At 37.0% G+C, this 26072-nt stretch overlaps 1 protein-coding gene across 3 annotated transcripts in view; it reads left to right on the top strand.

Moving 5' to 3' along the window:
- The window catches only part of FMN2 (formin 2), a 151506-nt gene continuing 127742 nt past the window's right edge, over positions 2309-26072 (top strand). For all 3 annotated transcript variants that reach the window (XM_021392688.1, XM_021392687.1, XM_021392689.1), the window contains exons 1-3: positions 2309-2493; positions 4802-6798; positions 22533-22699. In XM_021392688.1, the coding sequence (XP_021248363.1) occupies positions 4860-6798; positions 22533-22699 (2106 nt within the window). In that variant the 5' untranslated portion in view covers positions 2309-2493; positions 4802-4859. The remainder of the gene's footprint in view (positions 2494-4801; positions 6799-22532; positions 22700-26072) is intronic.

Below are 26072 nucleotides of genomic sequence, written 5' to 3'. Positions count from 1 at the left end.
TTGCATAAATTTTACTCTGTCAGAAAATAATCCCACAGCATAGACCCTGAATTTTGACTGTATTCTACAGTGGTTTAAATGGTAGAAACTTACACACAAAGCAAATTAAATGCAACAGTATAGAGTACATTACAAAAAAATGAATCAGCTGGCCAGTCTATCAAACAAGTACGGATATGAGCAAATGACTGCTGGCTGACTGCATTTAATATAAAATTTGTCTGAATTGAACTTTGTGCAAAGAAGAGTAGGGACAGTGCCACAAGATACCTCCATTTCTTACAGTATAATAGATTGGGGAACAAAATAGACCTTCACACTTCCCTGCTGCTTGGCTTCAGTTTCAAAATGAGTGTAGCATCTTGTGCTCCACATTCAGGAGTCCCTGGCTGCAGTGTCTGCAAAAACCTGGATTTTCAGAGACTGCTTCTGTGACCTGACCCTGACCTGCAGCATATATATCTCAGGAATGCTGGCAGGGTTTTGTGTGCAGCTGTTCAGCCAACTCGTTCTCTCTAAGTAGCTGTAGAAGGTTCTGTACAGCTCTTATGCTATATTTTACACTAAAACAGAAGTTAGGTTGTGGCAACATTAGAGGAAAATAATAAAATAGCTTGTTGAAAAGCATATGCTTTTTGCTGTGCTGAGCTGGTCATGTCTTTAAACAAAATAAATAAAATACTGTTTCGCTACTTATAAATACATTATTGCATTTACGTGAGGAATCCAGGAGGCTCAATGCTTCAAAAAGATTTTGGCTCCTAACCAGTGTCCAAACTGCAGCATAATATTTGGCAAGCATTGCATTGCTGGAGATCCTGTCTCTTCAGATACATTAATTTGAAATGTTAGTTCTTGCTACTTAGATATTATGCAGGAGAAAGTCAAGCACTGTGTAAAAGGCATTTGAAAATCCTCCTCATCATTTTCTCATGCACCTAAGAAAAGCTCCTCCAAGGCAAGACAAATGCTTCCATTTGATCATTGCTTGTTGGATTCAAGCTCCTTATACAAGTAGTCTTTCAATATGTAAACCAGTTGAATTATTTCTACTTAATGTAAATACAGTTCATGAGGCATACTGCTCAGATGCATATTAACCAACTGCATCCCTAGCCACTGTGGTCTCATAACACACATTATATTTCCTCATCTCCTGACTAAGTCTTTAGCACTTGCCAGCAGGAAAGGGGAAGTAAGCCTGCTTGAATTTGTCAAATTGTAAAAGACCATTCTGCCGAGAGCTGAAAGAGTTGGGGGCAAGTGGGCAGGAAATTATTTTCAACTGCACTAGCACAGAACACTATTTTGGCAGCATGAGAGTGCAAAGGTAACTAATATCTTCTGGGAAGATAACATTTCCAGAGCAGGGTAAAGGAAAGCTGGAAGAGCCATGATGTCTGGGGAGCAGAGTCCAGCTTTTTGTTTGTGGTTCTGCCAGAAATACTTGAGCCCCACCACGGTGTCCACACCTGGCAGCAGTCAGCAGTGGCTCTCGTCATGGCTGTCTCACCCTCAGCCTGCTGCCACCATCCCCTTCTGTACTGTCAGTGGCAACCCAGTTCTTGCCTGTGGCCTTGGAGAAGAAGATGGATCTCTCTCCAGAAGCTCTGTGCCTCATATCAGCATGTTGTGTCTTAACCCTACCAGAGCACCTATCCTGGGCTGCAGCAGCCTCCAGCTGCCCCAGCTGCTGAGTTTACCCAGCAAGGAGAGGGATACACACATCATACGTACATATGTACATGGCCTCCTGGAAGGACTGGTCTGTGGCTCCCTTCCCCTAGGATTGTGTCAGTGAAGTCTAAACCTGTTCCAATGGCTCAGTCCTGCCTGTCACAGCCATGGCAATGCCATGTGTAGGTCAACCGCAGTAATGGGGCATTATTATCTTCACTTCATGGGCACTTAAAAGACAATACTCACTTGACAATTACGAAAGTGGTAAAATAAAATATTACAGCCAATAAATCATGATAAAAATGGAGAGAGCTCCCAACTTTGGCAGCTGTTCATCCCAAGAAATCTCCATCTCACCAGTGTGAGCTCAACTAGGCAACTTTCTACCTCCCTAAGGTAGATTGTGTTTCTGCTGGGCCTGGAATACCAGGATTTATGTGAATGATCAGGGCTTCTTGTGAGAAATTTCAGAGGAAATTTCCACCTTTGGTCCCAGGCCTCCACAGTTTTGCAGTCGTGAAGAACCACTCTGCCTTGGCTGGGCTCCAGGAGGTCCCAGGCCTGTGCCCAGGTGGGGGCAATCAGTGCTGCCAGAAGCCCTGCCCTGCCCTGCCCTTCCTCTCCTCCCCAGACCAACTCAGAGCAGGGCTGGTAGGCAGGGTGGGCAGTGCTGTGGGTATTCAGAGGGGACTGCAGTACATGGAAATTCCTGTTATTAAAAATAATTTAGTCTTGTAACAGCTGTTTCTTTTTCTAAGTGGAATGTATCAATGTGGAACTATCTAAGAGGGAAAGGATAATGCATCTTGAACTGTAAGTTTTAAACCTCTATCTGTTTTTAGTATTTCTCAACTCTTACAGAAGGAGTACTTCAGGCCTATCTCAACTCCACAATTTTTAAAAAGCTGCTGACATATTAAATATTAAATGGTAGGCTTGAGGACCAGCATGTTAGTTGCTGTTAATCTATGACATGCTAAGAATAACTTCTACTTAATCCTAAACATGAGGTTTCCTTCTTGAACACATAATATTCCTCCTTTTCCGCCTTTCTATGGGAAAACTTTGTGTGTGTGTAGGACATTGATACGTTGATTATGTTCTTAGTTTTTCAAATGTAGCTTATACTGATGCCAAAATGTTCTGGTTACTGCTGTCATTAATAATACTATGCTTCTCTGCAGAAGCTGAAGATGCCTGAGAAAAAAAACAAAGCCCCGAATATTAATACCAGTAGTAATGAGAGATGGTTTAGAGATCATGAGTTTATGGAGAAGAAAGGAGAGGGAATCACTTCAGAATATCTCACTAAAATTTCCCTTATATGTTAAGTCCACAGTTTCTTAACTTTACTGTTGTACTGTGTTAATTTTGTGCAGTCTGGAGTAGGATAAGTGTTTTTAAATGGATTTGGGAAGCTACAATAATTTAGCTGTAATTAAGGGTGAAAATGAGTGAAAAATCTCAGTTACATCAAAGTAGTACTCTGCTACCATGGTTCCTTCAAACTGTGCATTAGGTAATTCTTTCCCCGTATCTTCAGATGGACTAGATTACCTGAGCTTTCAAAACCCCTTTTTTAAGCTATGTAATATTGTCATAAAAAATAAAATACTGTAACAAAATAGAAGCTAAGTAAAATGACAGAAAACAAAGGCAGGAATGGAGTCAGAAAGCAAAATACCCTAATGTGTTCTTGCGAGTTTTGCTATGCTAGCTTTTGCTAGAATATTTTTCCATTATGTGGATAAGTGGGGGGAAAAAAAAAAAGTGTATGTTATCTGACCTGCTTAAAACTCTTGAGTCTTTGAGGACAGAGGATTTGTGGTGCCTGAGCCATAGGCCCCTCAGGATATGGCTTGCATCAAAACAGTAAATGAATAAAAAGCACAAGGAATAAGTTATGATGGTTTAGAACAACTTAGTTATGTTTATTGAAGACAGTGCTGTTCTTTCTAAACTAAATAAGCAGTAGTTATTTAGCAGTGACAACAACCTGGATTTGTAAAGGTGATTGGTATACTCTGAGGAGGAAAAACTTTGTGGAGGTGGTGCTTATGATGTTTGTTTGTTGGTTTTATGCGAATGTAAATATATTTACATTTCACAATTTATATGTATATATTTATTATTATTTAATGTATTAAGACTGAAGGAAACAAGTAAAACCTCAAATTGGAGGAGAATGATATCAGAAATAATAATTCGTCAAGCTAGTAGGATGCATTTCTCTGGAATTATGCTATATCAAGAAATCCATTATGAAGTGAAAGCTGTTGATAAGTTCAGAAGTCTTTCACAAAAAGTTAATCTAATAGACTAAGCAGTTTAGATAAATGTATCTAACCTGTTTTTGGCTGGATTTGAACCAAGATACTGAATTGATCCAACTTGTAAAGTCAGCATATTGCACTTTTGTTTCTATTTGAGGTATTTTAAATCTAAATTTTAAAAGGGGAAGTGAATAGTAATCTGAAAGTTCAGGAAGTGTAGTTATGAAGTGTGGATATTAATACATCTAAACCAAAAATGGAGGAAAAAAAAAAGACTTTTTCACAAGTTTCCGAAATAGTTAGCAAGCAGCAGTGTTCAAATCAATTATTAAGTATAGAGGATGAAACAGAGGAATGCTTTACTTTGTTGCATTTGGACAGTGCTATTTTTTGTTGTTTGTTTTTTCTTGTTTCATGCCAGATGTTCTTATCAGGGAAAACAATGGTGGTGTGTTTTAATATTAATGAGTTGAATCTTCTGGTAATAATAGTATATGTACCTTCTCAGCATACAAATGGTGGGAAGTTTTTTTTAATATATTCTGATTACCATAATGTGTTGAATTTTAAGTGTATCTCCTTAAAACTACAAGAAGAATGTTCTGTTTATTATCTTTATCTACCTTCAGAACGATTCTCCTTTTAAAATTAATTGTTTCATGTTTTGGTGACCTTTAAAAAGTAAATGTGTCAGGTTAGGCATCTGGTGATATACAAAATAGCACATGCTTAAACACCTTATAAACTATTAAGTAATCATAATATTTATCTTTACACGTTTATTAGTTTATTCATTTGATCAACTGAGGAGCAATTAAAGTACCTTTACTTTTTTTTCTCTGCTTCAGGAATGAGAGCACTGAAGTCCAGAAATCATCAGTGATTTGGTGACACACAGAACTTGCAATGCAGGCAATAAAAACCATTGAAAAAGAAGTGACTTTTATAAAGGAAACACTTTTCACAGAATCTTTCCTAGAGAAACAGGAGTGCAGCAGAAGCCCAGAGAGCAGGCAGCTCTGTGAGCAGCAGCCATTGGAAGGAGCTGTCTGCAGCTTGCAGTGCTGTACTGAGCATGTCCCAGCGGAGCCCAGTGCAAGCAGCACATTATGCAAAAAGGCAGCTCTAGCAGATGGGAGAGAGGCACAGCAAGCGTTTGCTTCACTTGCATCACCACCGCTTGAAAACAAACCTGGATCGCTTGAGGGGATCTTGCCGGCAGGCCAAGGGAGAGAAATCCGGGAGCATGGCTTGATTACTGAAGGTGTTGCGTTGCGAAAAATCATGGGGAATCAAGATGGGAAGCTAAAGAAAAATGCAGGTGATGTGCATGAAGGAGGAGAGGATGCCTCTGGGCCGAAGGATACAGATGGCACAAAGAAGGTATCGGGAAGCAGAAGGGGACTGGGGAAGCATGCAAAAGGAAGCGAATCTGGTAAAAAGAAGGGTAAAACAGATTCGAGAGCGTCTGTGTTTTCAAATTTGAGGATTAGAAAAAATCTGTCCAAGGCTAAAGATGGGAATAGTAGTTCAAGGGAGGATGTTTTGGAAAGTCAGGCCTTGCCGGCCGGAGAGCTGGACAGTACTCATTCAATCATTACCAAAACTCCAGATATAAGCATCTCTGCGGATGAAGGGGGTCTTTCAGACACAGATGCTGAACATTTTGAAATCAGAAATGAAACTGTCCCAGTTGCTGCAGAGACACAGGATGGACAAAGGACCAGCTCTGGCTCTGATACAGATATATACAGTTTCCATTCAGCCACAGAACAAGAGGATTTGCTTTCTGATATCCAGCAAGCTATTAGACTGCAGCAGCAGCAGCAGGGGGCAATTAACATTGGAACGGAGGACCTTGTCACCAAAACAATGGGCCGACACATGGCTAATTCTCAAGCAGCCCCTTTGGATTTTGAACGGTTTCTTTCAGTAACTGCCACTGACAAAGAGAGTAGCCCTGATGCTGTGGAGGCTTTTCCAGCAGCATCTGAAATTGCAGAAGACGTCCCTGTTTCCTGTGCAACTGAACATGAACTGAAAGAAGCAGTAAATGGAACGGGCTCTCCCGGTAACGGCTTATTTGAACCACAAGAACGTAAGCAATTGCCTGAGGAACAGCTCACTGCTGGAGTGGACGCTGTAGCTTGTGAGCTAGAAGAAGATTTAAATAGTACTGCAATAGAAAATGGGTCTGAGGCACGCAGCTCCACACTACGTCCTCCAACCTCAGCAGCAGATTCTGAGGATAAAATTGCTGAAGTGCAGGCTGTTGATTTCCAAGGTTCAGTACCAGAGGATACTGCTTCAGATGCAGGCCGAGATCATGCTGCTGAGACTCAGGAAGGGAAACACACTTCATCAGCCAGTCAAGAGGACCTGCATAATGGTTTATCTATGGAAATGAAAAATGGTATTTTGTCCTCTGAGGGATCAGCAGGAAGTCCGATGTTTGGTTCCCGATGCTTTAAGTCCTATCTAATCAATCCTTGTTACATCAAAACCACAACTAGGCAGCTGAGTTCTCCCAACCATTCACCTTCTCCCTCCCCATCTCAGAGCCCACTTTTTACAAGGAGGCAAGAATCCTTCCACACAAAAGAAAAAGTTCCTATCAAGAAGCAGAGGTCTGCTAGTTTGGCTGGTTTATTTAGCCGTTCAGCAGACTGGACAGAAGAGGTGTCTAATCACAAAAGCAAGATATCGCAGAAGGTGGGCTCTGCAGGCTACTTGGAGCATAAGGGGTTTAGTGAGAAATTTCAAATAGAAAGAGTGCCTTTAACTCATTCAAGAAAGTCCTCAGGGGTGCAGGCTTCTACAGAGGCATTTCCCAATGTCTTTTCAGGTGAGTGGCATGTATTAAGACTGGTTTTTTTCTGGAGTCTTTGAAAATGTATTTAAAGTACTTGAATTCAGTCCTTTGTATGTACTGTTGTCTCTACTTGTAGTGACAGTTTTAAAATGGAAGGCCTAATCTTACAAACACATTCACATTTTATTAATGAGAATAGCCTCTCTGTATTCAGCATCAGCCTGGCAATAGTGCCAGTCAAGGAAGTGCGTAACTCTTTGAAGTTTTTCTTTTTTCTCTTTTTTAATTCTTTGTCTACATCCTGTTGAAAAAGGCTGGGTGCCTTAAATTATTCTTGTTGAGAAATGCTAAGAGCTGCACTGTTTGAAGCAGACAAGCTCACTGCTTAAATGGGTCTTTCAGATCTGAAGTTTTCTGTATCTGTGAGCTTGTTTAGGGTTTTCTTGTTTGGCATAAGATATTTACAGTGTTTCAAAATTATTATAGTATATATGAGTGCTCCACCTGGTATGAGTCTGAGGCAATTTAGTATAAAAAGGAAAGAGGCATGCAAGCAGATATGGGCAGCACTACAGAAGAGAACCAATTTCCCCTTCAGAAGGGAAAAAGAGGAGAAAAAATGTTAATGGCTTTAAAAGGCTGCATGAAATGAAGAAGAGAAACAGTAAATTTTGGTAGTTCTGACTAGCTATTGTTGAGGCTGCATAATGTGACTCATTCAGGAAATCATTATTTTACCTTGTCTGTTGGGCAGCTTGCACTCTGTCACAAAGGCATAGAATCATAGAGTCTAAAAATGAAACAAAATGCAGGAAAATATGCACACTATGGGGTTTTATTTGTTTCTCTTCTTTCGTCCATGTACAATTTCTATACAAAACCTAAAAGGCATTTACAAATAGAGAAGGCCTGTGTCACGTGAGGTATGTACAGAGGAATTTCAGCAACATATTCTATTAACTTTTCACTTAGGAAAACTGTAAAACTAATACAGATATCCTACGAACATTTCTAACAAGAATAAAGCAGCTGCATCTGTAAATCACTGTTGAGGTTTTTGAATGCGTCTGTTTTAGGTGCGTGAGCACAATAGCTGTGTATATACCAGTGATGTTTGAGACAATGGGATGAGAATCTTTTTATTTTTGTGAAAAATGAACCAGTGTGATTTAAAAATCTCACTTAAGAAAACGGTTGAGCCATTAAGATAATCTTTTCATAAAGAATAGCTGTTATAATGCAGATTTCTTAAATTACATAACTTGTAGTTATCAGCATTCCCATTCTCTGTGCGCATTATGCTCTGCTGGACATCAAAATGTTACTAGTGAATGAACTTGCCTGGAGGCGAGGGGGTGGGGAATTAGTGACTTTTTTCACAACAGCAAACTCCAGCAGTTTGAAATACTCAGGCAAAACTTCTGTCAGATTAAAATTGCAAAAATACTTTCATTATTTGTCTTGAGCAGAAATCCCCAGTCTCTGTCATGAAAATTGGAGTTCAAGATGTTCACACACAGATACAAAAATCCAACCTCCCCTGTGAATGGGACCAGCCCTCTCTAAGAGAGCTAAATCTTTTCTGTGTTTTAAATCCCTTCCACCAGTTTGCATATAATTAATTACAAGCATTCCTGTCTAAAGTTGTACAACTGGAGGTGATCGCTACTTTTGGATTTTTTACTGTATAAAAACACATTTTTTGCTGTCAAGATTTGATAGCTTTATAAGCAACTTAAATTGCAAAGCTATAAATTGCAACACCAGTAATTTAGCTCTTCTTTATGGTGGTTTTATGATGAAAATAAATTTTCTGTGGTAAACTTCAAGCTTTTTTTTCCAAGAAACACACTTCTTCCCATTTCCTTACAAGTTTTTGATTTACCTATTATTTATGTATTTTTTTGTTATTGTTTTTTTTAACCTACCAACAGATTAGACTGTTATTGTGAAGAGACCAATATCCAATGCAACAGTGGTCCTGTCTCTTATGGAAATTACTGTGACCCTCATTTGCATGTATATGCCAGCTGTCTTTGCAGGCAGAGGACAATTACACCTTTGAGTTCATGCAGAATAGCTTGAAATGAGGGAATCAGAAATGGTATGATAATACTTCATCTCTTATTGGTTGGTCTTCAGCTTTTTGTATAACATAAGCTGAAAATTACAAGTTGAAAATTATCAGGAATACCCAAATAATAACTAGCATGCAAGAAATAGGAAAATTGTGGGAATACAAATGTTCAGTTTAAACTGTATGTTGTTGCTGTAGGAGCAGGAAAGTTTTCCTTTAAACTAATCTGCATAGCAACGACTACAGAAATAATTTCCAGGAAATGTAAATACTGTTTTTGAAAATTGTTCTATGTTAATTGCACACATCACATGCGTCAATTTGGTGATTACTATAAGGCTTTCATAAATAACATTCTTTACAGTGGCTCATTTCTATGTTAAAATAAAAACAAAAACAAAACAACACAAAACCAGCTTCTTGCCTGGAGTGTTAAATCCCATCTTGCTGTGCAGTGACTGCAGCATTGTTTTGCATTTCTAACTAGAATCAAGTAAAATATTCCACAACATCACTTCAGTCATTGATTTTAATGACAGCGTGTTCTATGCAGATGACTGGCCTACTTTGGCACTATGTTCTAGTTTGGCTGTGTGCCACTTGGGTTTCACAATGATCCATGTGAACTAAAGCTGTTTTAATGTAGATGGAAACCAACAACTGGAATTGTAAATATGATTGTGTGATCACTTAAAAATAGAATTGTTTGGAGGAGAAAGAATAATGCAGCTTGCCAAAGAAAATTTTTCTAACTTGGTCTCTTATGAATAATTTTATGTTGATTTATGTGAGGAAATAAGTACAGTATTTTGAATTAAATTTGATGGAATGGCTAAGAATGGGGTGTGGACAAATTCATGGGTATTTTGTAATTAAGGCAGCAGATCTGTTTCTCCTTTGGTGAATACAGCTGTATTTGAAATTGCAGTAATATTAATTACAAGTTCTAGATTACCTGATGCACAGAGGAGTCATGGGTTTTATGTCGTGGTCCCAGGAGGACAAGAGCTGAACCTGAATGAACAGGGTTGGCTGTTTCACTTCAGTTTGTGGCAATGAATGACTTTTTACTAGCATTAAGAAAGTATCATAGTGGGAAATGAAACTGATGTTTCCAAAACCTTCACAAAAGGACTAATCGACTCAATTAATCGAAAGGAGTTTATACTTGCGTTCAAGTTGCAGTGATTGCAAAGAGGCTAGGAGGAGAGTCTGTTACGTAAAACGAATGTAAGAGTTGCATCAGCTACTCCAGATTGTAATTAAACTCTAATAAAACAAACCCTTGCCCTTTCTAATCCCTGTAGGCTGTCTGTAACATGTTTGCTGCATTAATCTATTTCAAACTGGCCTGTTATTTTCAAATATAAATTTGTGAAAAGAAATTTACCCTGCTTTAGATGTAGAAAGGGAAAAAAAAACTGAAAATCTGAGTTACCATAAAATGAAACCTGAAGTCAATCCTATGTTTATGTTCTCATGGTCTCTCTCTGATTTCCATGGAATGCAAGCCTGCTTCTCACAAAGGCCACTTTATGTCACTTATGCGATGTGTTAATGTCTTCTACACCCACTTGCAGTTCCAGTATACTGTCTGCAAGCTCATACAAAGGTCTTAGTATAGATAAGTATGTGAAAACTTGAGAAACTATAATGGAAGTTTGTGTCTGAGGCATACAGTAGAGCTTTTAGATACTTTCACAAGGTTTTCTTTTTTTTCCATTCTGATTCATGTGGTTATGCACATAAAATAGATTTGTATCTATTAGCATACTGAGGAGAGCATTTATCATGCAACTGTTATTTAGGACTACTTACAGTTTACTCTTTCACTGATGATGTTTGTTAGCACTAATGCGAATGTCTTTTATCTGAGGGTGGGGCAGTGTAGCCTCTTCTAACCATCGAAGGGCAACCCTCATGTGATACGGGATCACACACTCCCCTGAGTTTTGCCTTTCAGCATCTGATGGAAATGCTCTTCTTTTTGCCTAGTAAGCCCAAACCTGAGGTGAGGATGGGAGGAACAAAACTGCAAAACTCCAGTCCAGCTACAGTAAAACGTGTTTGAAAATGAGCTGCAATTCATTATGGAAAAACTGCTGAGTGCTGATAAGCTGCTTTAATGGTACCGTGCCAGCAGTGCAAGGTGGGAGTCAGAGCAATGTGGGTAATGTCACTGGAATGCAAGGCTGCCGCAGTGTTGTTTTGATAGGGACTTATCATTAGTACTTTGATCTTCATCTGGAGCTTCGTTGGAAGTAACAGGTTTTGGTCATGGGGTTGACTGACTGCATCTCCCAGGCAACATCTACCTGGGCAGCAATCCTATTGTGAGGTCTGGCAGCCAGCCTGACTCACACCTCAACTAGAAATGTGTCTACTTGGTTGCCTGCTGATCTCTTCTAGGGTGTGAAGATATGAAGGAAAAAAAGAGCAGTTTGTAGTGCTGCTTGTATTTGATGCCTAGCACCAGTATTATCTTCATTCAAATGGGAGCTGGCTAGAACTAGTCATTAAAGACCTTATTTGCTTCAATGGTTTAATTTGTGAAAAAAGCAAGCGATTCTTCCAGTGCAAATAGGTATATGGAATTTAAGTTTGAATCTGTTTCTTGTATCTAAATATGCTTTTCTTTTCTGTTAAAATTTTGCTAAATTATTAAATAGTTCTTTTTTTATGTTTGAGATGGGATCTGGTGGGAATCCTGGGGTGTTTTCCAGATGTGTGGCTTTTTAAAAATTGTGTAGGTTCTCTTGTTGAGGAAAAAAAATCTACTTCTTGTAGCAGGCCTCACTTTTTTTTCTCTGTGCTGTGGTATCTAAAGAAAAATAATGTTGGCATGGAAAAATATCTCTGTGAATATTTTAGGCTCCCTGCCTATGAAAGATCAAACTCTAACGTGAATCATGGTAATAGAAAGTGTGAGAATACCAATTAGCCAAGGTATTTTGTTTGTGCTCTAGTTAAACCAAACTCAGGATATGTCCAAGAGTATTTTAAATTACTCCTGCCAAAATCCAAAATTACGTAAGGAGTAGTGGTGATGAAGTATACACATGTGGGTGTTTTTGTGACTGTGATTATTATCAGGCCCGTTTAAATGCACAATTCCGTCATGATTAGGTGGAATATGACAGTTTCTGGAAACTGTTTTAATGAATAGAGTTTGTTCTTTGTGGGAATGAGATGAGTTGACACAAGGAACACAGGGCTGGAGCAGTGAGACGCTGTGGAAGGAAGGTGATGGGTGTGAAGACTTGACAGTGTCACCTCATTCCTCCCTCTTCAAGAGTTAATACAAGTGCTTCAGAAAAGGCAGCTGAGTAGGTTCAGGAGCAGTGTCGCGCTATTGTTTTCTCTAAGCAGCAGCAACTTCGTACATTTCTACATTGCTGTCGGTGTGAGGGAATTTAATGACAACGAGATGGCCTGTGTTACTTGAGTGCAAAGCCACTATCTTTCATTTGATTTCCATGTCGCTGCTGCCTGGGATAAGTTTCCCTCACGTGGATGGTTGGAAACCATGACCATGAATAGGAAGTGGACTAAAATTTCTGATGCATTGTTTTCAGATAAACACAGAACATACCTTATTTTATCTGTAGGTGTTTATATGGTGAAACTCATGAGCTATTTTGCAGTGGTAAGAGGCAGTGGTTATGAGATTGCATATACAGCATCGCAGATGTAATGGTGAATGCTAATATGCATAAAATTAAACAGAAATATGCAAATACAGAAGGCACAATTGCTTGGGAACTTAATTTTGATGTTTTGATGTATGCAGCTAAATTGTATTAGGAAAGCGTAGTCAGAAATGAAACTTGTCATCGACATATTCTTATTTGTCAGTTGTTTGGTTTTTTTTTCCAAATTTCAGTCTTAAGATTGATATGAAACTTATCAGAGGTGCCAGAGCTCTGAACCTGTTGTGAATTTGAGTCAGGAAGAAGCGCAGTTAACTTTATTGTATAACTAATTACAGGGGGTAGCTTTGATTCTGGAGTTCATTTGGCACCAAGATCTGACTCAGGCATCCCTTGAAATGCACAAGTAGTAGTATGTACCAGGGCAAAAATAACTGTTTTATCCTTTTCTGTTCCTAGCACTGACAGGGAAAAAGTGCACAAAAAGAAGGCAATGCTGTAATAACATTATAATTAACTTTGTTAACATCTGCTAGCAGTCATGGAACAGAAGTGGTTTTCATTTTAAAACAGAGAAAAGAAACCAACAACAAACAAACTCCAAAGCGTATTGTCTTCATAACAGAGGGTGTGGATCTAAACACTTTTTTTGTCATGCAGAGTCATGACAATATAGTATGCTGAGAAATAGCTGACGAAAATATTTGATTACATCAGTAAAAACATAAAATCCCACTTAAGCACGTATCTTGTGCTGTTTTGTTTAGATGAAGTCTAGAGAAATATATCTGAATAAATACGTGTATCTATATTTTTTTTTTGTGGAATGTAGTCTTATTTTTTTCTTTTGGTCTTTATCTTGACAGTTTTTCTGGAGTTTTTTAGGTATAAAAGAAAAAAAGCCTTTATGTGTTATATAAATACAAAAAAAAAAAAGAAGTCAGCAGTTATTCAAGGTGGAAGAGATTATTACACTTGGGTTGCATGGGTGCTGTAGAGGAAAGAAAGTAAAGCACATTAGAAATATAACAGATAAATTGAAAGAAACTAGTTATTTGTGTCCCATTTCAGAGGCTTGCTAGTTCAGTTGTATTTTCTGATCTGTGCCTGGTTGTAACAGTACTTGAAATTCCAAGGCAGAGATGACAAATGAAATGTGGAACAGTTAGGGATCAAGAAGTTTTACAAAGTTGGGTTGTAAAGAAGATCGCACTGTGTGTATTGGTTAGGACTGACAAAAAAAGCTTCTAGTAACTGCTGCCAAAAAGACATCAGAGATTCTTACTTTAAAGAGCTAGGCAAAGAAATGTGTCTTTCCAGCAGCCTGTGAGAACCTGGCACAGAAAAACACTCACACAGATCACTGCAGAAACTGAAAGGGTAAAAATGGATGGAATTAAATACTGAGAGGAACCTAAGCACCTGGGAAATGCAAACTGGAAGTTGCCAAAGATGCATATGATAACTAAAAGGTTTGGTTGATGGACATATATTGATAGTTTTATCATAAACAATTCTGAAATTAGGAAAGTTTTAGTAATATACCTCTGTAATTTGCAGTAATATTGCATTAGAATTTGAAGAGAAATAAAAGTGAGAAGAGATGTGAAATACTGTTGAAGTTTGCATCTTGTTCATATTTTCAGAAAGGTATTTTGTACTCTGTACTATCATGGCATTATAGTTGGGCAATTGTTTCTTTAAAATTCGGTTTCTGAAAGTCATTTAGGGACACAACAATAAACATTCTTACCTCTCATTGTATATAAGATAGAATACATGTAGTGGAAAGTGAGGAATTTTATTTATATATACTTCGTCTTGGCTTATGCTGTAGTATATTTGTCATACTAGAATATTCAGAGTGGGAAAAAGAAAATCTTAGCCACCGTGGAGGCAAAATCTTAAGGAGCTTAGTGCTCAAGTTAGGAAGATGGAGTGCTTAAGGAAGATGGAGAGCTTAAGAAACTTGCTAATTTGCCAGAATTCAGAAATAACTGTCACAAACTATTACAAATACTTCATATTTTGAAGCTCTGGTTATAGCAAAGTTTTAATACCTGCTTTTCAAAAAGTATTATGTTATAGCAAATGATCCATGCAATTCCAGTCCTCTCAATTTTGACTGCAGCAACAGGCAAGGCTTTGGGAGGAATCTTGCAGGAGGAAATTGTAAGATATAATTAACTATTGGGCATATGATAAAAGGCTAAAGAAAAATGGAACGTAATATAGCATGGTTTTTTAGCAATGATCAATAAGACTACATTGATAAGTTTTTATGCAGAGCTGCTTTCTAGACAGTGCAAAAGTTGGTAGGAAGGAATTAATCCATACGGAACAGAACGCTGCGCATCTCTTACCCAAAGACAAAAATTTCTCATGGCTTTGATAAAGGACTCTGTCACTTTATTTCACATTTCCACTATGGAGGAACAACTCCATTTTGGTCCACTTCTACCTATGGCAGTGACAACTTGCTCAGGCAGTGGAATTTCCTCACATATTTAATGCAGGAGTAGTTAATGCTATAATTGGTGGTGTTGCCGTGTCTCATAGCATGTTCCTCTTGGGCTTGCAGTTTAAAAATACAGATGCTTGGTTCAATCATGGAATGCTATTTATTTGAAAACCATTTACTTGTAACATCCTTTCTGAGGTGGCTTTTTACTTCATTAAATATGTGGTATTTTCTAGTCAACTTGATTTCTTGTGGGATCTCACTTTCTGATTTTGGTAGACCTCAGCCTTTTCTGTCGGGGCTTGAAAGAATTTCACTGATTTTTTCTTTTGTGTGTGTGAGGCGCCGCTTCTGCCTGTCCTGTGCTATGATGTTGGGGACGGCAGCAAATGCAAGATTATCTTCTCAGCTGCAGCTTGCACCCTGCTCACTAAAGGGAGAGCACAAGGTGCCCAGCTCTTTGAGGGCTGCATTGAACACTTGAAGCTGATAGCATTATGCTTCTCCTTCTGGAATGAACCACTTGTTCTAGTTGAGCGAGTTGAAATCTCAGTTATATGGTTATTCAAGCTGCCTTGCACAATCCAGAATCTGCTTAATTGATTAGGGATAACTTTGGGACTAAAGTAAAGAAAAAAAATTACTTCCTTGGATTGCTCAGGAGTGGATATACAGTTGTTCCAACTCAGGTCAAGGTTATTCATGTGAAATTTTTAACAGTCAAGTGTGTACCCTATAAGGGGAAGCAGGCTGAGGTGCCAGAGGATTTGGGGAGCTTGACACAAGAAAATCATGGTGTTTACTGTGATAATCAGATACAGTGCATCAGAAGGGAAAGTAATCATAGGCAGTTTTATTATAGCTGTTTCATGAGCCTATGAATGTTATCAATCCAGCAATAAATACATTTTTTTATTTTTAATAAGTATGTACTACTGACTTTAAAATTAGATTGAACTGTGCATAGGAAGGAATAGACAACTGGAAGAAGAATAGTGTTCGTGTATGTCATTTTCCTAATTCCGTTGTTTAAACAGTCTTTCTGCTTTTGGCTTCTGAGTTTAAGATGATTTGTGGGTTCAGTTCCTATAATCCATGTGAATAGAGACACACAATCTCTAGATGGAATATCAAAGGAAGAAAGGATAGGCCTCTAAGGCATTTTCATACATTCCTAATTTTTAGTAATGCTTTAAATACTAGAATAAGATATTACGTATTTATACAGTATATAAAAATATAAAGAAATCCACTGTTTTTTCACCCCTTAGAAAAAGGAGAAGTACACAGGCATTTAATGTAGATATTAGCTATTACACTGAAATAAAAGTGAAATGAAATATTATAATGAGAGAATTGTGGGAATTTCTACCATAACCCTAGATCTTGACATATTTTGCAATTATTAAGGTTTAAGTTGTCTGGAAACTAATTTATTATGTATTTTATTCTTTGTGTATCTATAGTGGAAGGATTTGATGATTATTTTGATGTTATGAAGGTTTTTTTCTTGTACTGACCTGTTGCTTGGTGATATTCCATGATTTCTATAATTAAACTGCATGAAAACTGTTACATGGTATTAAGAAAGAATCTGTCGATAAAGGTTCAGTCCCTTTTAAGTAAACAAACAAACTAAAAATCCTCACAGGATGAGAGCTCTGGAAAAATATTCCAGTCCAAATCAGCAGAGGATTAGAAGCTCTGCAGTGAAAAAGTACAATAAATGAGTTCTCTAATCCAGTAATAGTGGGCATAATCTTTCAGGAAAGTAAGAGACTAAGTATTTTTAAATGCAAATGTATGCTTAATGAGCATTTGTGTAAAGTTGAGTAACATAGTCATCTCTTTTTCTCCTGAAATAATAAAACAAATTTTATAGTTTTTTCGTTCCCCGGGTTCCCTCTGTATCATTGAATAACTCTCCTTTCTCAGCAGCTATGTGTTACACACCAATGCTGAGAATCAGCTCACCAATGCTGTGGAAATCAGCTTTTCTTTTTCCCTATTTTTTTCTTTTTTAATTTATAGAAATAGGTTTGCAATTGTAATCCTGTGTGAACTGAAAAATCATAATAAGGCTACAACTGTCTTTCTATATTTTGTAAGGCTAATAAAAAACATGTATTACATAGATATACACCATTTCATCTTCTTCCTTTTCCTATTTTCTTGTCTTATGTTCTGAAAATAGACCAAGGCCCGTGGTACTTCTTGCTTCAAAGCTTATGAAAGACCTTTCCTATGTGAGCATTTATGGTATCGCTGAAGTTAGAGGGGGAGGAAGGAAAAAAATGCAACCTGATTTCAGTTCTTGAAGATGTAAGCAGTATATGTATGAGTCATCCATGGCGCCAATCTGAGTAGGGCTTTCAGGATTTGTTACACTGTTCGCTTCTCAAAGGGAGAAATCACAGTGGAAAGTCTGCCTCCAGCCTGTATAGGTTAAGGTTTGCTGATGCAGCTGCTCTGCTAATGGTGGAACTGAGGTGAAATTTTCACAGGAGACCAGTAGGAGGGAAAGCTTTTGGATCATAACTCAGTGTGGTCGTCAGGCTCAACTTTGCTCACTGACAGCTGTGCTCTCAGGCTTTTGCAAATGCAGTGTAAGGATAAGAACCACATCTTTAAAGATAAATGTGAAGTCATAACAACAGTCCTCTCAGTGAAACATGGCAAGCAGTGGTGTGGTACAGTACATCAGTGTATGTATTTTTTTTTTTAGTATGTCTGTGACTACTGTAGTTCTTTCTCCTTTTTCTCACTTCTGTTCATCTCCTCCATCCACCCCTCTCTCTCTTCTCAATAAATGTATTATTTCAAAGCCTACAACAACATGCTTATGGTATTGCTAGCTCTTATGGGTTTTATTGCTCTTTGAAAGTTTGGTCTTCTAAGCAGGCTGGACAGGAAGAAAGCTATAATGTGAATTGATTTACTTGGGATTTCCCAGTCTCTCTCTGTGGACTGCCTGGAACTTGCTTTTAATGTTCAGTAGTCCCATATGCAGTCCAGTTTAAGGTAAACCCATATTTCAGACAAAGTGTAGTTCTTTTGCGTCTGCTTGAGAAGAGAAAAATGTTGCCCTGGAATATAAGGTAACTGTAATAGAAAGACTGAATGCATTTCCTTCTAAAAGTAGGCATTCTCTCCCATCAGAGGTGACTCAGTCAAGGTCACAGCAGACAAAGTTGTGCAGATTATCACTACTGACAGTAGTAGTTGCTGCCGTATGTGAGGAGGAGTAATATGTACACCTAGACACCTCCCTAGAGCAAAGGAGAATCTGTGACTGTGCCTGGGTTTGTGCCCCATAGATAAAGCTTCAGTAGATCTAGAGTTGAAAATGAACATTCAAGAATTGCAAATATCTGTATTTTTTGAGAAAGGGAGACAGCATGAACGAAAACTATACCAGGCCTTGTGAGTTTTTATTCTCCAGTGAATAAATTGCATGTTCTACAATTGTTTCCAATTGTAGTTTAGATAGTGTTTTAAGTCTGGGTGGTAGGAAGAAAAACTGTAATGTTACAAAGGAGTTGGCAAGATCATAATGCTTCATTCTAATGGATGTAAAACAAAGAAGGAGATGACATGGAGGTGGAGAAGAAATCTCTACCTATTGAGAAAGTATTGAAAATACTGCTATTGAACTCAGCCTTTGCCTTAAATAGAACTGTGACTTTTGTTTTTGCTGGTTAAGGGATTGAGGGATTTACTTTGTAAAGCTGGTTTCAATTTTACGCAAGTTGTCAAAAAAAGTCATTTTAATTTGAATTAGTTCCAAATGTGTATAGTGTGAATAGGGTGCTAGCAAACAAATTACAGTTCTGAACAAAGCTGGCTTATGGAGTCTGGTGTTAAAGAAGGCATTTAACTATAACTCCACAAAAATATAATCTTTGTCTTCTGTGTATCAAAATCATAAATATGACTCCTGCTTCACAAGCATCTTGCATATGATTGCTTTGATGTAACTACAGGAGCACATAGGGTCAGATGGCAGCAAAGTAGGGGAGCCCACTGGCATCCATGGGCTGTGGAGGACTTTGAAGGACCTCAGAGATGGAATTTTTTTGCAGCAGTGGCAACTATGGCTTTTACCTGTAAGCAGAAGAAGGAGGAATATCAGGTTGACAAGGGGGGAGCTACTTACTGGTAAGAGGTGGCTGTTTTATGTCCATGTTGTATCTAAACCTTCAGCCCTCTCTGGAACTGCTGTACTGCAGGGACTCACTTTGCAGTATGGATGAAGTTGCTTTATGAAAACAAGTAACATTTTGAAGTATTGAAATGCTTTCTTCTAGTAGAATTTGTTTCCTCACCTCCTTTTGAGAAAAGCATGTTGTCTTTTAATAACTTTGGCTATTTTTTGGTGAGAGGTAGGTTTTTCTGATACTTGAAATGACCATTCATTTTGATAGTAAGCCTTAGCTAGTTAGATGCAAAAAATCAGTGGTTTGACATTGTTTAAAACATATTGCTCATTAAGTGCTCCAAATTTATTATGTTATAATGTTGATACAGGGATTTTTTTCACAGCTGTTCACAGAGGAACTATTTCTGTATGCACTGAAAATTGAACATGTTTCAGCTTGCTTTTGGTAAAATGTGCTAGAAGAGCTGGCTAAATATATTTCTTAAAATTTCTATTTCTGCCCTCAGGTCTACATAACAAGAGCAAGGAGCACACATAGTGTTAGAGCATAGATATATCAAAACGTTATTACCTTTGTCTTGATTTTTTTTTTTAATTCAATGTGTATCTGTTGCAAAGGACAGCTTAATAATGCTCAGGTTTTCTGGACTTAAATGACTGATTCTTCAAAATTAAAAAGTACTAGCTAATATCACTAAATAAGTTTTACTACCCTACATATTCAAAGACTGATAATACACTAGAGAAAACACTTCAGGTGCAGATGGATAAAATGGCATAAGTAATGCAGAGTAATGTACAGTAAATAAGTTCATTTGTGATTTTTTTTACATATTGTCAGAATGTTAAACTGCTCTTGAAATTGTTGAAAGGCAGCAGTATATAATAACTACTATACAAATTAAGCTGAGTACATAATAACTAAGATTGTGAACTAACAAAGTATTTGATCATGAGCAAGACTGTTAAGAAATTAGAGAACAAATGGGTACATTAAGGGGAAAAAAAAAAGGGCCTCATTTCCTGCCTTGTCATCTACACATATTATTCCTGTTCATTAACTTAAAGCAGAAATGTGTGGAGTGGGGGAGCACGTGCTTCTGCACATCCAGGAAAAGACTCTTTAAAAACAACAAAATTATTTAAATGTTGAAATGTCTGGAAAAAAAATCAAGTCGGATCCTATAATGCTATACATGAATTTTGAGTATTTAAAATCTCATGAAGAAATGTGTAGTGTTCATTGTATTTCAGATTAACGTAAAGCTTTCCCATTCATTTTCATTACTTGCAGTCTTGTTTAGCTAGATGACTTTTTGTGTTGTTGAACTACAATTAGCACTATAAGATTTATAATATCATGTGCTTTGCTCCAGAAATGCTACATTTTGGTGTCAATTTGATGTCACTCTTTGGATCTTATTTTTTTTCTAAAACTTGTCGGTATATGTAAGTGTCAATATTTAAAGCTAATAGAATTAATTTAGTTCAGTAATAGCATAGCAGCTAGTTGGTCATTCAGTTTCTCTCTCTCACTTGAATATGATTCTTCAGGAACAAAATGCTGTTTAGATTTTTTACAGCACCACTAGGTATTAGCAAGTACAGCCCCAGAGAATATTAATAAAACAAATCACAAAAAGGTCAGCAGGTAGCTCCCTATTTGTGTTTAATTTCCATGACCTCATACTGTTGCCTCCCTTCATGCTGGGAATAGCTGCACACTACTGCAACTTTTTCTGAATTATTGTTAAAAATCATAATGCTTATCAGCCAGTAGGAAAGCCCCTCTTCAGTTAAAGACAGCACAGTCATTAAAACTTCAAAATTATTAGATAAATAAACAGAGGCATATGTTCAATAAGCAGTTATAGCATCACTGTATAGGTGATGAAACCAAAGGAATAGAGGCAAACTAATCAGCAAGTTGATCAGAACTTAACAAAACCTGTGTCTCTTTTTCCTGGCCTACTGCAATGCATTCAGTAAAAGGCTAGGAAACTTGGACTAATAATTTAGTATTATCAGATCTTTGAATGCGGAGAGGAAAATCTTAGAAATAACTTCTAATGTTTTATTGTATTTCTTATTTTAGGCTGAATTGCCACATGAAGTTAAAATAATACAGAAACTTTGGGCTAAATCTCACTTAATATCTACTTCAAATCACATCCAGATGTTTTTAAAAAAATCTTTCATGTTCAAAAAGCCTTGAAAATTTTACATTTGAATAAAATAATTGGAACAGAAATCTTTTTATATTTTTACATGAAAAAAGTTTGTTGTTGTTGTAACTGGTTAAAATGACACCAAATTCCTTTATTAATATAATGAATTTTTCGTGGAAAATAATTTTGCCTTCCAGTGAGTAAGTGGAAAAAGCAGGCTATAGAAACTGATTTAGATACAAATTTTATTCACAGCTAGTTCATACTAAAACGTGCAATTAACTTTATTACTCCCTCTACCTCTTCCAGTAGGTCTGTGTCAGCTCTTTTTTTATGTTCTGTAAATCTGAACATTGGCATCTTCTGATATTTTAGAGCTTAATCAAGTAATTTAGTATTCTTACAATGTAGGTTGTACTGCAGCTTGTGTATATTACTGACTTTTAAGTCTCTTTCTGGCTACGTCCACAAAGCATGAAGATCTTTCAGACCTCTAGCATTGTCTCCTCTAACTTGCTTTATATCATACGCCCTCCTTTCGTGCTCTGGTCAGAGAGCAATGAAAACCCTTTGATCATGAAATCCAGCCCTGTAACAGGAATGGATCACTTTTCTGATTCTTGGAAAGTGTTACTTCTCTAAAATCTGTACTGCTGGTTGTGGCACTGCATTTTATCTTGGAACACTCTGCTGGAGCTGTATTAAATATCATTTTAAGCTGAGTAGTTATCAATTTTTCTTTTTGTTGTCACTGCTGTTGTTATTCTTTTGAAACTTTCTCCACAGAACTAGAGCACAGTTTCCTGAAGTCTAAGATCACTTTGATTCAAAAAAACAAAGACTGATTCCAAGAGTTGGGAGACTTGATTCCACAATAAGTTTGTGTGACACTCTTGGAAAAAAGTATTTCAATTCTCAGTAATCTCATTTTTTTTCCATCAGGAAAAATGTAATTATATTATATAAATAGGAATTTGATGCTTCAATAACAGCTTGTGCTTTTCCTGCTCCACAGTGCAGCCAGCTGAATGTACCTTTTCTTGAATGTCTGAAATAATCAGGCTACAGATCAGACCAAATGATTAGATAGAAAAATTTTATATTGTTTTATTATCAGGTGCTTTTCTCCACACTTCTTTTTTATATCAAATTTTTATTTCTTTTATTTGTTGAGATTTTCAATAAGTATTGTAATCTTTGTACTCCATAGATAGCTACAAATTCTTATTGATTTGTGTCATCACATTGGCAGGACGAACTCTGCTGGAAAAGCTCTTCAGCCAGCAGGAAAATGCACCACAAGAAGAAGCAGAAAAACTATGTTCTCGTATTATTGCATTGGGTCTCTTACTTCCATTCACCGATTGCTTCAGAGAACCATGTAATAAGAATGCCCAGCAAAGCACACCCACTTTTGATGTAAGTACTGGAAAAGTTTTCTTTTGTCTGTTTTTTCAAGGGGGACGTAATTTGTCAGTGCCTTATGATTGCCTGAGAGAGACGATCAGTCTGGATAAGGTTAGCCTGTTTAATGAAAATAGCCCTTCTAAAAATGGCCAGCCAACTTCCCGATCTCGCATACATACACTTCTGTACATAGTTAAGCTTACTTGGTTTCTTGGCATTATAACTCATCTTTGTGTGTGCTGTTGCTCTGTATCTGGGTGGTTTTTTTTAGTCTTTTTTCCATAAAGTATTTCTATGAATCCAGGTATTCTATAGGACTACCAATATTTAAATCTAATAGCTGCCTCACCAAAAAAAAAAATATTTATATAAATAAAAAATCAGCCAAAAGCAAAACAAAGAGAGCACATTACAAATGTAACTCAAATTATACATCTAGACATCTACACAGACAATTTTTTTCCCCTCCTGAAAAGGCTTTGGATATGAAATCGAGCAAGTATCAGTACAAATTTACTGGGACTCCAACCACATTGTTATCTCTGCCTTTGGGCTAACTGGCCGCAGTGCTGTTATTGGTGGCATTTGCATATGGTTACAGCACTTTAGAAAGGACAGTGTTATAGACATTGCCTCACACATTGTTCCTTCCTCTTTGATAATAAATTCAAATTTAAGACTTAATTCTACTGTATGATACTGCAATTGAAGTTTTACAGTGAACTTATTATAGTGATCTTTTCCATTAACATTTAGCTTTAGTCAGTCTGTGCATGAAATTACATGACTGAAGATAACCAGAGTTTTTTCAGATCGTCTCTATTTTACGCGTAAAGATGAAACTTGCTTATATATGGTTAACAAATGATTGGCATGGATATGAGAAAACTTGAGTATTTTTAATGTTTTAAATATTTTTCAACTTGCTGGTGGGTACTGTAATATAAATGATAAAGGAAACATGAAGAATAAATGTCTGGACATATTCTTAAAAAAACAAGCTTTCCCATATAACAGAGCTTTTCTACAAAATCCCTATAGCAACACTGAATTATTGTTTTTTTTTAAAGTTGAAAGTATTTTTTAACTATAGGATTTCTTTTTTGGGGGGAAGAGGATTAATTGAAGAAAAATTGAATATGGAGTATGACTATAAAACTAATGTTATTCAGGCAATTTAACATCACATCTTAATAAGGTTACTGCAAAATATGTTTCATCAATTTGTTTGAAACATTTTTAGCAATATTTTCAGTTCTCCTGGTTTTAGCAAATATTTAGTTAATCTCATCTCCTTTAGAGCTTTGCTTGCAACATTTACTGAAAAGAAAAAGAAAATCCTCCCCCCAAAAAAAACAAACAGGATTTTAGTGTTGATCCAGCCATTGACAGAGGAGTTAGACCAACCTTAAGCAATGTTTAAAATTTCACCTATCTAGAATTAGGCAATGCATCGTCTTTGACTTTACCCAAAAGTGGGAACACAGCCGGTCCCATATTCTTCCTTGATCTGAGTTCATCAGACATGCTGCATAACAGCCATTGCCTCCAGTTCCATGCTGGATCACCTCCAGTTTAGCCAGTGTCCTTTTCACTCAGCTGAAACTGCCATCAGCAAAACTCCTGTATCCCTGTCCTGATCAGAGCCAGGTTTATCTACCACCTCCTTGTCTTCCCTCCCTGCTACATCAAACTCTCGTGATCGCTTATTCCTTAAGGTTACTCATGGGACTGTTTTGATTTTTGTCTTAGTCTGGTTCTTATAAAGTCTCTTAGGTCACTCCTTCAGCATGTGTTTTTGCTGGATTGCCAACTTTTTTTTCCACTGAAATCCTTCTTTGTAAGTCTTCTTTTTTCCTTTTGTGACTGATCACATGTATTTCTGAGTTTTAACTTAGCTTTGTTTCTTTTTTGTTTTTTTTTTCATGTTGAATAAAACCCCTTATTCCTCTTTTGCTTAATCTGGTCCTACAGGCATTTTTTTAAAGAGGTTACAGTTTATGAAAGTAATTCAGTAAGTTTTGTTCACTCTGAGATCTATTGCTTGTGGCCTGAGATGACTTTTAAATAATCTGTTTACATTCATGTTTAATTTGACATGGCTAATTCAGAACTCTCTTCTGGCTTGCAATATTTGCAGTTGTATTCTCATCTTTTTTGATTACTCATGTCCGGTGGTCACCTTTAGTTCTGCAAGTATCCAAACTTCTGCCTGCGTTCTCAGCAATGTAGCAGAGAACTGTTTGTTTCTTTCTTTCTCTTAGGCTATTCCAAATGTTAATGTGGGGCTCTGCCTCACCCCATTAAATAATTGTATATAACCTTCTTTACTTTTCTCACTGGATCTTGTTTCTTTATTTTCACACTGACTTGTATTAGACAATACATTAAGAGTAAAGACAACTTTCACAACTCTTGCCTTTTTTGCACTTGTATTTCTGCTGTGCGTTATGCTTTGTAGATGCTCGCTCCTTTGTTAGTATATGGTAAACGTAAAGTACCAAAGAATACCCAGTGAAAGCATGAATCATCAGACAGCTAGCGTCTCTCATGAAATTTTTGCTGAGGATATGTCTCTGCAGAGATTTACATTCTGGTCAGATTATGGATGGATTTTAATGATGGTAAGAAATAGCATGTTCCTGAAATTTGACAAAAAGATGACCTTTATTTCAAGTTGTAGCCCAAATAATAGAAACTTGAGAGAGCTACTATTAGATTTTTTGTTTGTTTGTTCTATCTTGGCCCATTTTGTCAGTTATTTCTTTGGGAAAAAAAATCTGTTAGATGTCCAGAATAAAAGATTAGTCTGAAAAATAAAAGTTGAGCAAAGCTCTAAAGCTAACAGAAGCAGACAGACTGGGATTTTTAATATGTTTGCTGTTGAGCAGCAGTGAAAGCTTTCACTCCAGCTTTTTCTATCTACTTGTTTTATAATAACAAAGAATAAGTAAATGTACAATGGCAGATTCATTCTCTGGAAATAAGATTGCCTCTTTGCTAGTTTCCTGCCTATTAGAGGGGCTGCTAATTATTGGCTTTTGGGTGTCATGGCTTCTTACTTGTCACATTATCTTTACTGCATATTATTCTGCCTGTTTATGAAAGAAATTAAGAAGTATATTTGAAAAAAAGTAGACCAATCTAGTGTATGCAAAACTTTTAGAAGGATAGATTAAGGAAAGCCTGTTCAAAGAATGTTCTCCAAATTGGTAATTTTTTTAGTTACTGTAGCCTGGTTTTCTTTCTCAGTTTCCTCCTTTTTAGCAGTTATGACTTGTTCAAAAGTGCTCCTAAGGAATCAAATGAAAATCAGTTATACCCTCTGATTCAAATGTATGTAAGAAATTAATGCTTTGTGGAAGACTGTCAGTCCCGATGACTG

The sequence above is a fragment of the Numida meleagris genome, chromosome 3, assembly GCF_002078875.1.
Source record: "Numida meleagris isolate 19003 breed g44 Domestic line chromosome 3, NumMel1.0, whole genome shotgun sequence".
Lineage (NCBI taxonomy): Eukaryota > Metazoa > Chordata > Aves > Galliformes > Numididae > Numida > Numida meleagris.
This window is presented reverse-complemented; position numbering and strand designations above follow the sequence as displayed.